At 48.4% G+C, this 13,775-nt stretch overlaps 1 protein-coding gene across 2 annotated transcripts in view; it reads left to right on the forward strand.

The window, feature by feature from the left end:
• The first annotated feature begins 3,196 nt into the window (after window positions 1-3,196).
• The window catches only part of rau (RA domain-containing protein rau), a 92,643-nt gene continuing 82,064 nt past the window's right edge, over window positions 3,197-13,775 (forward strand). For both annotated transcript variants that reach the window (XM_037427148.2, XM_037427149.2), the window contains exon 1: window positions 3,197-3,480. In XM_037427148.2, coding sequence (XP_037283045.1) covers window positions 3,301-3,480 — 180 coding nt within the window. In that variant the 5' untranslated portion in view covers window positions 3,197-3,300. The remainder of the gene's footprint in view (window positions 3,481-13,775) is intronic.

Here is a 13,775-nt window from a genome sequence, read left to right on the forward strand (position 1 = left end):
CTGCAAAACATTCGAAGAAACCGATTCCGCGCATATGGGGAGCCATACCACACCCCCACAATGAAGTGTCTTACACATGTGTCCACTAACGCGGGCAACTTTCATTCATGAGGGAGTGTGGGTAGAAATAAGTACCGCGATTTGCTTGTATCTATAATTGCGTGATAAAAAATAGCTGCAGAATATATTCCATTACTGGTGGCTTTCCGACCAGAATATTTTAGATACATTAAGTGTTATAATATGTAGAGCACGGCGTCTGCGAATAAATAATGCTTGTATATTTTTTTTTTCGTTCGCTAGTCCCAAAGCAGTGCAGTGGTGATGAGAGACACCTTATTTGAACCATATGTCGTCCTCGAAAGCCTGCTCAAAACTCAATCGACGCGCAATCGTTCTTGTGTTTCGCCTGCATATAAAGCGTCTTACCCTACTCTCTGCAGCATATATGCTGCAGAGAGTAAGGTGTTTTATGGTTGACACTATAGTGTCAACCATGAAACCACCGCGGCGGGACCGAAGATCAACACTGAACGAATAACAATGCTGGCTATTCGCGTTTAATTTACTCAGCTGCGCTGCTAGGCCGGTGCACGAGGAATTCGTTCACAAATACTTTATCAATAACAACGATTACTGCCTGGTCTGCGCTCTCTACGAATATACCGAATAACGGTTCTCACATTGCTTGAGGTGGTTTCGATGTCTTTGAAGGTTACGAAACTGGAGCTAATTATGGAACTTATCGGACGTACGTAGGAGGTTTACGCGTTTCCTGTGTAATAATGGTCAAAAATCTCAATTTAAGTACTAGCTGCTGCCTCGCATTACAAGGAACATTAAATAATAATAATAATAATAATAATAATAATAATAATAATAATAATAATAATAATAATAATAATAATAATAATAATAATAATAATAATAATAATAATAATATATCGAAAATGAGTTCGCTGGCTTCATCTGGCCTATTGTTTTAGCTAACAGCTGTCAAGTTCTCTAAAACGTTTCGCATTGCTTCAGAGTGGATGAAATCTCGTGTGAAGCCGACGGTCGACCTGAGTCATTGGCTTGTGGGTGTGTCTCACTTAAACTGTTCGTGCAGTTCACTAAATGATTGATTGATATGCAGGGTTTAACGTCCCAAAACCACCATATGAATATGAGAGACGCCGCAGTGGAGGGCTCCGGAAATTTAGACCACCTGGGGTTGGTTCTTTAACGTGCACCCAAATCTGAGCACACGGGCCTACAACGTTTCCTCCTCCATCGGAAATACAGCCGCTGCAGCCGGGATTTGATCCCGGGTCTGCAGCCTAGCACCTTAGCCACGCCCACAGACCGATACATTTGTTGACAACTGTTCAGTTGAAAAAAAAAGAAGTAATAATTATAATAATAATTTATTAATTCACTAATATAATAATAATAATAATAATAATAATAATAATAATAATAATAATAATAATAATAATAATAATAATAATAATAATAATAATTTATGTTTATCGTCCAAATCTAACCATATGATTATGACAGACGCCGTAGTGGAGGCTTCCGGAATGTTCAAAACCACATGGAGTTCTTTTTAACGTGCACCTAAATCTGAGCACACGAGCCTACAGCATTTTCGCCTCCATCGAAAATGCAGCCCCCGCGCCCGGTATTCGATCCCGCGTATGCTAAAATTACTGTTTTTTTTCTCGAATTTTCTTAGAGCGCGCGAACTTGAAAAAAAAAAAACATGCTTGGCGCAAGTTTGCTCAAACACCCTGTATGCTAATCATGTGAGAGGTGGTGGTATAACAATGAATTAAAATCTATCCATTGATCAACCAGCTCAAGCGTACCAGTTACCTGATAAAAAAGTTCTGCGCGGGCTACCGGCTCTATTGTGCGCGAGCACGACCGAGACACCACATTTCTCGAATGAAATCTGTAAACTCGACAGAAAGCAGCGATTGTGTCGGAAGGACCATCGCGCAGGAAGTGACTTATCAGGTTACGTCTCTTACTCTTTTTTTTTTTTTGTTGTTGAAGATTGATTTCTTTTTTACTTCGAAACATAATTTGATGTGCCGAAATTCGCAGCAACCTTTTATTATTATTATTGAAAGTGTGCTGTTCATATTGGCATATGCCCCGCCGTGGAGGTCCAGTGGCTAAGGTACTCGGCTGCTGACCCGCAGGTCCGGGTTCGAATCCCGGCTGCGGCGGCTGCATTTCCGATGGAGGCGGAAATGTTGTAGGCCCGTGTGCTCAGATTTGGGTGCACGTTAAAGAACCCCAGGTGGTCGAAATTTCCAGAGCCCTCCACTACGGCGTCTCTCATAATCATATAGTGGTTTTGGGACGTTAAACCCCACATATCAATGAATCATATCGGCATATGGAATAAGATATACATATTAAGGTCGATGTTGGTTGTATAGGACTCGATGGTTGTCCCTGCTGAGTCATATAGTGTGGTGGCCCGGCAGGGCCTACTGCTCGAAGATAGCGCGTCTTCGGATCTGCTTTAGGTCTGGGTATATGTCCACTATTAATGGCCTTGCTGCTATTGGTTTTTAACATTTGCTGCATGCCGAACGAGCAAAATGCAATTGCATATCACTTGCGCTCGTAGGGGACGTCTTTCGATGCGATTGACCGGGTCTTAATAAAACGGCAATAAAGTTCTGCATTTGTGATGTACTTGGTCATCATCATCTAAATTAAAGCACGGTTCTACGTTGGGCAACGAGAGTGCGTATACGAGGAACGATAGTAAACAGAACAAAACAAAGAAAGAAGCGAACAAGGGACGTCTCGGTGACGCGGCCTGTTGATTTGTGAGTATGCTCGGTCCCTCGAAAACACCCGCCGAGTCAGAGTGCCAGGTGCTCCACGCAACGATCACAGCGGAGAGAAGCGAGAAGTGGATCGAGGCATCGACGGGCTATCGAGTTTTCCTGGTCGCTCCTGAGTCATCCTTCTCCGCTGGTGATGACAGCACGCTCGATTCTCCGGCAGAAGTGAGAGCGACGTGCGGTGTTCGGCGCGGCCGACGGAGCTGAAACGAGCAAGCGCTCGGTGACGTCACCAGCACGCGCCGTCTCCTTACCCAATGGAAAAAGTTACCCACCGTGACGTCACAACACGACGCGCCTTCTCCGTGGGACGGGCCGGCCTCCGCGCGAGCGCCGATCGGCCGGCAGTCGTAGTGAGGTCTGGCGCTGGTGGAGGTCGGACCGCGCGCTGTCGCCTCGTCAGTGCCGCGGGACTGGTAGAGGATAACTACGTTGTGTCTGCACCATGCTCAAGCACGTACACTCGTCAACAACAACCCTGTCTCCGTTCCGCTGCATCAAGCCACAAGCCAACGATGCGCTGAGCCTCAACAGCAGCGTGAGCTTCGGCAGCGGAGGCGCCGAGCAGCTGTCGTCGCGGTCATCGAGCACGAGCAGTCTGCACGAGGCGCTGCCGCCCAGGAAGGTCAGTTTGCCGCCACCCTCCTTGGAGTCCAGTGCATGTCATTCTTTCAGTGGTGCAGCACGAACGCATAGATGCACCGGAACGGCCTGCGGCTTGATAGCTTCGGCGCACGTGCTTTCGGACTGCGTTTGGGCTGTCAGCGCCGAGTGCCCTGGAGGCGTATAAATAAGCGCCTCCGGAGCATAATCTCGTGTGCAAATTTCTGTTGAACCGCTCAGTTTGTGCATATTGCAGTTCTTCACGGTCGATTCAGTACGCTTGCAAGCACATTCTCGTCTCCCAGCGCATATGCTGCTGCACTGAGCCGCATATTCCCTTCGGCTGTGCTTCATCAGCTCTCGCCTCTCACAGTCTGAACTCAAATCAAATAGAGTTCAAAGGTCCGCGCAACTTGCGTGGTACCCATATGCATATGAAGCGTGCACCGTCGATATGACATTAGAATTGTTACTGCACTTGCTTGTAAAGAAACGTGCGGTCTCTCAAGTGACTCTGATAAGAAAGGCAAAAGGCTGCGTGGTTTCTTGTTTTTTTCTCTTAAATCTCCCAAGTCTACTTGCGCCCGGTGCTGTCTGTCGCGTTGAGAGCGAGTGCCGTGTTTGCTTTGGCGCGACCGCCTCCTTCGCCGTCCCCCACGCTTCCCCCTAATGTTCGGGAGGGGACGCCAGGCAGGCGCCGCGGAGGAGTTCCACCCTTGACGCCGCCGGCTGGCATGGCTTCCCCAAGCTAGCATTCCCGAGGGGCAGGATAAGGTCGGATGCTACTTCAAGGACAAAAGCCTGCGGCTGGCTTCCTCGACGCGTCTGGCTCTTACTTCTTTGGTTCCGTAGAGTCCGCCCGAGATTTTTTTTTCTTTAGAGCACTCCTTTTTTTTCCTTTTTGTTTGTGTCGCTTCAAAATTGATGTTTGTTTGCGCCAAAGGTTTAGCCATGGTTGTTTATCACGCCTAAAAGGTGAAGCGGGTGCTAAGTGGACAACGGCCTGAAAATCTCGCAGCTAAAGTGAACGTGATGTGAGCATGCTTCTTCAAGTACCCGAAAAAGAAAAATTACTTGACATAACTACTTGATATAACTTTCTTGATAGTTCGTCGCAGATGAGATAACGTGTCATCGCGATTTTATCTCGTATTTGTCCAATATTGTAAGCTAAACGGGCTTGATATACGTATTTTTTAGTATCTTCATTTACATGCGTGTTTACTCATTACTCATCGTACGTGTAATGTGGCGACATCCGTTTTCACCAGCAGCTCCAGGCTAGTGAACTCTTCCGCTTAAGTTGGCGCGAAGAGCTGACCCACAGCTGCGAACTTTGCATTCGTGGTAGATGGCCGTTTGCTGCGTGACGTTGCTTACCACGAGCGCGCCTTGAGTTTGGTTTCTTTGTGGATGCCACGTCTGAATGTTTTCTGCTGGGACGATCACATGGGACAGCGCGTGTCTACTTTCGATTGGGTAGTTCACGTGTTGCTTTAGCGTGAACGTTGTGCAAGGATCTGTGAACGTTATGCAAGGATGGTTTGTACTACCACGGATATACCTTTCAGTGCAGCCGAATGCTGGCTCTGTCAGTGCGTCTGACCTCGACGGCCTGGTATTGTCAGTGAAGCTGCACCGGACGTGATTACCTGACCCCTGACGAACAAAGGACACTCTCTGGCTCGTGCTTTAATATTATCTTGCCACTTCTGCAACATCGGTTAAGAGAGCTCATAAACCACCGCGAAGCTTCTTTGGTCCAACCTTTGTATCCTGCACACTTTATCACATTCGGTGTCGTCACTATTCCCCACGGTGTGGTGTGCTTGCTGCCTTTCAGCGGGCGGCTTCACAAAGGCGCTCCCCCGAGCAACTTAATGGCGCTTTCAACACACTGTTTCCCCCTGGCGTTAAAGTCTTTCACGCTCGGCGGGGGACGGTCGTTATAAAACAAAACAAAAGGAACAATGAGAATACCCGCCGTTTATTCGGTGAGGGGGCCTCCGTTCGGCAGCTCAGTTACGCACTTCGCGGCTACCGCGACCCCGTTTGTTTAAGGCGTTGCAGTCGTTTGCGAGCATCGGAGCGCCCGGTGAACGCGCGTACATTGTACAAGTGCACATGATGCGGGCCCGCTAATGTTTCGCGCGCGCCTTGTTTTTTGCAAACTGTGTTTGCCGGCCAGCCCCGCGCGGAAGAGATTGTTTCGAATCATTGGGAATATGGGCTTCCGCGCCTTGTGCCGCAGTGACCACATGCATGCTTACTGGATGGCACGGCCTTTCGCAACCGCCCCTTTGCAGAGCGTGCGACGCACATTGCATCGGCGCGTGTGGGCAAAGATCAGTTAAAAGTAGTAACCTTGGGCACGCATGAAGCAGTATACACACGCGATATCGAGCATATGCGTATACTTGAATTGTGTGTGTGTGGCAAGACCATGTTTGCGACTGAATGCATGGGAACTAAGTTAGTTTCTAAAGAATAATGTGAGGGAAGGTCATAGAGAATCACTGATTGATTTATATGTGGGGTTTAACGTCCCAAAACCACCATATGATTATGAGAGACGCCGTAGATGAGGGCTCCGGAAATTTAGACCACCTGGGGTTCTTTAACGTGCACCCAAGTCTGAGCACACGGGCCTACAACATTTCCGCCTCCATCGGAAATGCAGCCGCCGCAGCCGGGATTCGAACTCGCGCCCTGCGGGTCAGCAGCCGAGTACCTTAGCCACTAGACCACCGCGGCGGGGCCATAGAGAATCACTTTCTCACCAACTGCAGATCAATAAGTATACCCTGCTGGATGTTTCGCATGGCCTGGAGCACAGTCAGTCTGTTTTGGCAGCGGTTCTTTCGTAAGCTGTAAGATCGAATCAAGCTGGGAGCTGAGGTGTTCGCTGGAACTGTATACAGACCAACCGTATAGGGTTTGTGAGGTGTAAAAAACATCCGAGCGGAATTGCCTCGACGGCACTTCTTTTCGCGGCTCTGTTGACAGCTGATCGCGGCTACAGTGTATCTGGAGGAGCAAGAACCCACCACAGCGTGGGTTTCCCGTACATCCCTTCGCGCTTGTGTTATCAGCCGCCTTGAAGTCGCCGGTCGTGCCCTAAGGCGCCTCGTTTATCTGTCGTCGCCATGTGCTCGCGGATAGCTTTTAAGAGAGAAAGATAAGACGAACAGCCACTGTCGTGGATGGACGGAGGCAGCTGTTGTACGCTTGTCGCGCTCGCTCTTTGAAATACTCCAGGAACTTGAGCATGATAGCACTCTCCGGTACTCAAATTGCTGCCGGGAGCCATATAGATGACGGCTAAAACCCCCAGTCATGCCCCTGAAACGAAAGAAGAGCGAGATTAGCATTGTCTATCTAAACTGTACATGGGGATGTCATTGGCACTCCGATCGTGTACACATGCCTCAAGAGCCCCTTGGAGACCCCTTACACACAAAAATATTCCTGCTCATGTTATGACAAGGTACCTGCCTTATACAGGTAAATATTTTGTCATAACATGAGCAGGAATAGATGTCTGTATCAAGCGGTGGTGAACGAGCAATGAATCAGTCATTTGCTTCCAGGTGCCTATTGATTGGTATTCCGCGCTGATTTGGTTGATATGTGCGGGTTTAACGTCCCAAAACCACCACATGATTATGAGAGACGCCGTAGTGGAGGGCTCCGGAAATTTCGATCACCTGGGGTTCTGTAGCGTGCACCCAAAGTATTTCGCGCAATCGAGTGAATATAGCCCACCATATGCACTTGTTTCCGTGTCCCTTTGCGCAACGACGAGAAGTATATGGAGGAACTGGTTGCCGTATGCGCCGGCGTGACTAACGCTTGTTTTTGCCGTTGCCGCACTTTCTCTCTCGCGCGCTCATTCGTCCTGTTTTCCCAAACGTCTAATAAGACGCGGAACTCAAGTGTGTGCATATGTGCGCGCAACGTGCCTTCGCAAGAATGGGCGCTGGTAAATCGCGACTGCAAGCACACTTTCAAAGACGGCTGGTCATTTAGGGGAGCTTTCTTGGAAACGAGAAACTCAGTGAAATGAGGAGCATATAGGCCCGTTAACGTGTGCGCTCGAGTGGTTCGTCAACAAAAATAAGCGGCGGAAATGGCAAAACTTTATGTTCCTAAATGCTCTTCTATATCGATGGTCAGCCGGTTTTGTTTAATGATATTTACAGCAGGTCTAATTGGCCGAAATTTTCTCCTAGAAGCAATTCTGGCTTACTTAGTTTTTTTCTTCTGAATACCGACCAACAGGGAGCATAACAATGGCGAATATGACAAGCTATGTGTAGTTACGGATGAGCTCACGAAAATTTTTTGTGAAGAGAGAGAGAGAAACGAGAAAAAAGGAAGGCAGGGAGGTTAACCAGATTCTAGTGTCCGGTATGCTACCCTACACTGGGGTTGGGGAATAGGGTGTTGAAAGAGAAAGGGAGAGTTAAAAAATAAATAAGAGAAAAACACCGACACACACGCACACACAAAATCAGTCCACTCAGAGGCGTTCCGACAGGCCAGTAGTTCGTAAGAAGCCCAGTAGCGCTTGCACGGCTTTCTTCTGTGACGATGAGTCATGACGATGGCGCAGTTTACTTTCTTCTGACAGCGGCTGGTCATCTACCCTGTTTAGTTTATTAGAAAGGTGTTGTCTTTCCAGGTTGTATTTCGGGCGGTCACACAGGATATGTCGAATTGTTTCTTCATCTCCGCAGTGTGCACAGTCGGCGGTGTCGGCCATACCTATGCGGAACGCGTACGCACGGGTAAACGCGACTCCCAACCATAGTCTGCACAGAGCAGTAGCGTCGCCTCGTCGAATTTTTGCTGGAAGCTGCATGCCTAACGTTGGATCAAGGGATCGTAACCTTGCATGCGTAAAGAGAGGCTCATTCCAAAGGGCCATGCCTAACGTTGGATCAAGGGATCGTAACCTTGCATGCGTAAAGAGAGGCTCATTCCAAAGGGCCATGCTTAACGTTGGATCAAGGGATCGTAATCTTGCATGCGTAAAGAGAGGCTCATTCCAAAGAGCCATTTTGTGAATATGGCTGCTTATTCAAGGGGGCTGCTTCGCCTTACGGCTTTGATCGTTGACATCTCTCTATCTAATAATAATAATAATAATAATAATAATAATAATAATAATATAAAGCCAACAACACAACGGGCTTACAAGAGACCTTGAGAACAGTTACTATATATATCAAACCAAGTGGCCGGGTTTACGGGACGGCTCTTTCGTGAGAAATGTTTTCTCGTGGTCTGTGCTTTAGTTATTTCGCTTCGTTTCGCGATTGGCTGGCCAATTATAACACATCGTTCTTGCGTAAGAGGATATGTGCGATTAAAAGCCGTGTGACCAATCAAGATTCCAAAGCCATGCCATCAATATAGTCATCACCAATTAAACTCGCAAAGGCTTTTTTTTCTTTTTTGCTGATTACCGTTGGGCAGCCGCTTCCTCAACTTTGTCCGGGTATCCGCAATATTGCCTCCAGTCCATTCGTTTCTGTGGCGTAAAAGCTTTGTTTGTTTGTTTCTGTGTGTGTGTGTGGGAGGAAACCAGCAGCGGTTTAAAGCTCCCCCACCAAGATCGCCTATAATCGCGGAGACAACTTGTCTTTTTACTCGATATGTGCAACTGTTATGAACACATACGCGGAATCATATTATACGTATACTCTGGGCGCTGCGAAATCGCTGGCGGCGTTGGAAGTAACCGTTGCGTGACGTACAGACAGTCGCTAAAGAAAATAATAAGAGAAGAAAAACGGTGCGACGCGCGCAGCGATGCGTTAATCTCTGAGAATGACGACTCCCTTTCTCCCTTCGCTTCTCTTCTATAACCAAAGCGGCCGTAGCAGTTCCCAGTAGGCTTCGCCGGACAGAATTAAACAGAATAGCTTCTGGGCTCTCCCGCTTGTCAATACTGCCATCGGCTCTGCGGGCGACCCTGAAAGCCAAAAAGTGCTTGAGGCGTGCACCGGGCGCTGGTTTTTAATTGCGGCTACATGCTGGCGTCACACGCGGTGAAGTCCTGAGCGTACGTATACAAACACCTCACAGCGTGAAAGAAAAGAAATTAAAAAAAAAGTGTCCCGTGGGAAAAGCGGCGTCTGGACCGTGAGCGGCCCCAATTGCGAACGCCGTTTTGGACGCGCGCCATGTCTCTTGTCACCACGCGGCGCATGGATAGACGCACAAACAGATTCGGCCAACCGATGTGCCCTCTCATACGTATTAATCGCTTCGCGGTGCGCCGGCATTTGCTTGGGAGGCCGCCATTGTCGCGCCGCCCGCACCTTCTCCACTCCTGCGTCCCCTCTCGCTGTTGCATCTGAAAGCTCCATTTGCGGACCGCGCGTACCTCATTCACTGAGAAGCCCTTGGAAGTATACCGTGGGCACGACTCGCAGATGAATGCCACCTCCTAATGAGTGGAGGGAACGGGGGAATGTTTTTTTGGTCTGGCCAAGGGCGCCCCGAGATGCCTGTGTGGGTCGCTGCGAATCCTACGCGCTTTTCCAAGTCATGTGTGGCCTGGCATGCAGAAGCTGAAATGGTACTGCGTGGGGATCCGAGGGCTGACCGCTATCGTTCCTCTCTCGTAGCAGACGCTATACGGTTCTCGTAATTTAGCCCGCCCGGGCTCCTACTTGATTTTTTTTTCTTTTTCCCCCACCTCTTTTTCGGCTACACCTTAGTAAGTATACTTGCCAACGTTATTTGTTGCTCGCACTTACTGCGTGAGCCATTGGTTTTGCCACTTTTGGACGAGGAATCACACGACGTTGAATGCTATTCCCAATTAACTTCAGATTCCGCGCGCTCACCTTAACTTACAGAGGCAAAACTACTTATTGAAAATAATAATCATCTGCGCCAAATTTTTGCCGTCCGTGAAGTGGTCTTTCGTTCTGGCCGACCTCATCGCGCTTACGTCGCCACATAAGTTTACCTTTAATGTGGCTAAAACGACCTCGATAGAAGCTGTCAACGCGTGTCACCTCTGGCTGTTATAACCGCTATGGGCATACCTAAAGGTACCGCCATCTGCTCTCTCCCTCGCTGCCTACTCTCCGGCGCATTGCCTTTTTTTTTTTTTTTTTCGCTTGCGACAGTGGCGTTTCCGTAATGCGCCACGAGCTTGCTCCGGCGGGGAGAGGAGGAAGCGGCGCAGATAGAAAGAACGCTGTACTTTTCCGAAAGTATAGGGGCTTTAGGTATACCCCGAGATCGAGCGGCGTCGCCGCCTGGCGGCCACTGACTGAAGTGCGCCTAGTATGGCATGGCCTCCGAGATTGCGGGCGCTTGTCCTAGAGAAACCCGCCGCACCCGCCATTTAGGAGACCATGAGTATGGATTGCTCCCTGCGTCGTCTGCTAGCCCCATAAGGCTAGCATGTGTGCGTACGTCATGCTCAACCTCAAATTGTGGTTTGTCGTCCTCTGCTAGCGCAAGTTTAACTGATTGTACGTTAGACTAGCACTATATGATCTGCAAATACATTTGTCCATCCTCGGCTGTACATCCACTACAATAAGTCTTGTTCGCATACTTGCCGAGAGTGCTGTGTGTCGTGGTACCCTCCGTTCGCCGGGATCATTTTGGTGCAGGTGCCACTCTGTAATGTAAGCATATCTTAATGTATACTTCGAGTCATCCCAATCATGAAGAGTAATTAGATATTGTGTTAATGCAGCGTTTTAGTGACTCCGCGATAAACAAAGTCCTGCATTGTTGTTTGGTGTTTAGCTGCGGTGCTGTTGCTCATTGATTAAGCTAGTAGCTTTAATTGTTCTTGAGTTATCCTTTCATTGTACGCTCCTGATCTCACTACAACGAAATATTTCTGTCTCATATATTGTGACACTTCGGTACTTAAATTGTACCTTAAAAAGATCAGAAAATGGAATGACGCGGAGTTGGTTACAACTTGTCGCCGCGCGCTATTTTATTATTGAAAAATACGTGGGGTCTAACGTCCCAAAACCACCATAGAATTATGAGAAACGCCGCTATAGTGGAGGGCTCCGGAAATTTCGACCACCTGGGATTCTTTAACGTGCACCCAAATCTGAGCACACGGGCCTACAGCATTTTCGCCTCCATCAAAAATGTAGCCGCCGCAGCCGAGATTTGATCCCGCGACCTGCGGTTCAGCAGCCTAGTAACTAAGCCACTAGACCACTGCGGCGGGCAATTTTACTATTGGGCGAAATTGACACAGACACATCCGTGTGCTTACATTTGGGTTCGCTTCAGAGTATCCCGATATTCAAAGCTAATCCAGATGGTGTGCCTCCAGATTTTTTTTCCACTAATAATTTTACGTAAATAATTTCACGTAAATATCTACCTTTTTGAATTATCTTGAGCAATTTTGTGACGTTGTTATATACTGACGGAAAGAGCGGACACAATTCACCTGAAAAAAAAAATGTTGTCCCATAAAATAATCTACCCTTCTTTCCATCATCACTGTCATGCAGACAATCAAACGAGAAAAAAAAAGCCATGTGCTGAACCGTTACTTTTTTATACTGTTCTTGAAATAAGAAGTAGCGTGCTAAAGCGCTGTCAGCCATGCAACTTTCCTAAATAAAATTAACAACTTTCTTACATCAGTTTCACGGAGAATTGAATTAGAAAAAATTCGGATTGGTATTCGCGGTTATTTTAGCTCATCGCCGAAGAATACGAAATTACTTCCTCTCTCTCAGTACTCAAGACCAGCATGCATGAAGCAAAAATGAATTCAGTCGCACTGCATGCTGCAGTGCGTAGTTGGAAATATGCAGCCAACGTGATAGTGCGAAAAAGCGCCTGCGATTTCGCACTATAGTTGGCAAGCGCGAACATCCCTTTCAATGGCAGATTGAGTTTCTCTCACGAGGAATAGTATCGTTCGGCGAGCGTCATGCATCGAATCGGCAATATATACGCATATTACGAGTAGACTGCAGTCACATTTTATTCGACGACAATCGGCTCACACCACTCACAAAAAATCACAGCATATCCACAGAGTAAAAGGTGATGAGTGAGGCGAAGCGTCCGTCCGTGCGTTCGTTCGTCTGTCCGTGCGTCGGTCCATGCATACATCCGTGCGTACATCCGTGCGTACATCCGTGTGTCTATCCGTCAGTCCGTGCGTCCGTCCTATTCCATACACTTTTGGTTGACCCAACGCCATCGAGGAAATGAGACGAGAAATGGTGATGAGACAGCGCCATCTATTATACTGTTCAGGAGATACTACCGGTTACGCCTGACGCAGGACAAGGTTAGACTAAGAGGAGCTTATCCAATACAAACCGCTGCTGCGTACATCTTTGTGCGTGCCATGGGCCACCTATCCACTCCAGCGCGGTGACAGTGCTGCCACCTATAGCCCGATCTCCGGGCGAATAGACAAATACATAACAACGTGCGGCAGCACTCTCGTTTAAGCTGTGATAACACTCATTTTTCTTTGTTCTTTTCTAATCTGTACTTTGAGGAATACTGTGTAGCACTTGAACCTCGCTGTACTCCAGCAGTCTTTTGAAGTTGTCACGTAAATTTTGGCATACAATGTCGTCCGGGTTATGTGAGGCTATAAGCGCGAGATTGCGGTATTTGCTTGTCCAGTGGGTTGGAACGCCCGGCCGCTCCCTGGCTAACATCGCCATTCAACCAGAGGCAGCCAGCCGCCGCATGATCTCGAAGTGGCAGCACGTCTGTCTCCCCCTCGTCCTGGATGGACGACAACTCTGGACGCACCTGTGGGCGCGGTGCAGGGGACCGTTTCACTGGCCGCGAGGGGCCGGGATCCGCAAGAGCAACCGCGCGGGACGCGGGGACTCTCTTGGTGCGGATCTATTGTGGGATCATACGCGACCGTTGTGTACTATATTTGTGTTCGCAAGTGGCCCAGTCACTGGGTGTCCGGGCCCTGCTCTTGGCGTGGGCCGATGATGAGACGCAGAAGATCGTGTGATTCATGTCACGCCGTGTAATCTGTCCCTGTCTATATATATATTCTCTATCCAAACCAGACTTCTTCAACGACATGTTTCCATGCGCGCAACGTGCGCGGGTCAGTTCGCGCCAGCACGGCGTGTATGAACACCCAGACAAATTGTACTCGCTAATGGCTCCGCGAAAACCAAGCACGCGCAGCTGGCAAACGTCGTTGAACGGCGAAATACGATCCCGCGTAGCATCTTAATCCGGATTTCTCGGCTTAGCCGATTCGTTTCGCTTTTGTCTGACCGGCTAGCCAAATGTTTTTCTCTCTTGCGGAGC

This window comes from Rhipicephalus microplus, chromosome X (assembly GCF_043290135.1).
Source record: "Rhipicephalus microplus isolate Deutch F79 chromosome X, USDA_Rmic, whole genome shotgun sequence".
NCBI lineage: Eukaryota > Metazoa > Arthropoda > Arachnida > Ixodida > Ixodidae > Rhipicephalus > Rhipicephalus microplus.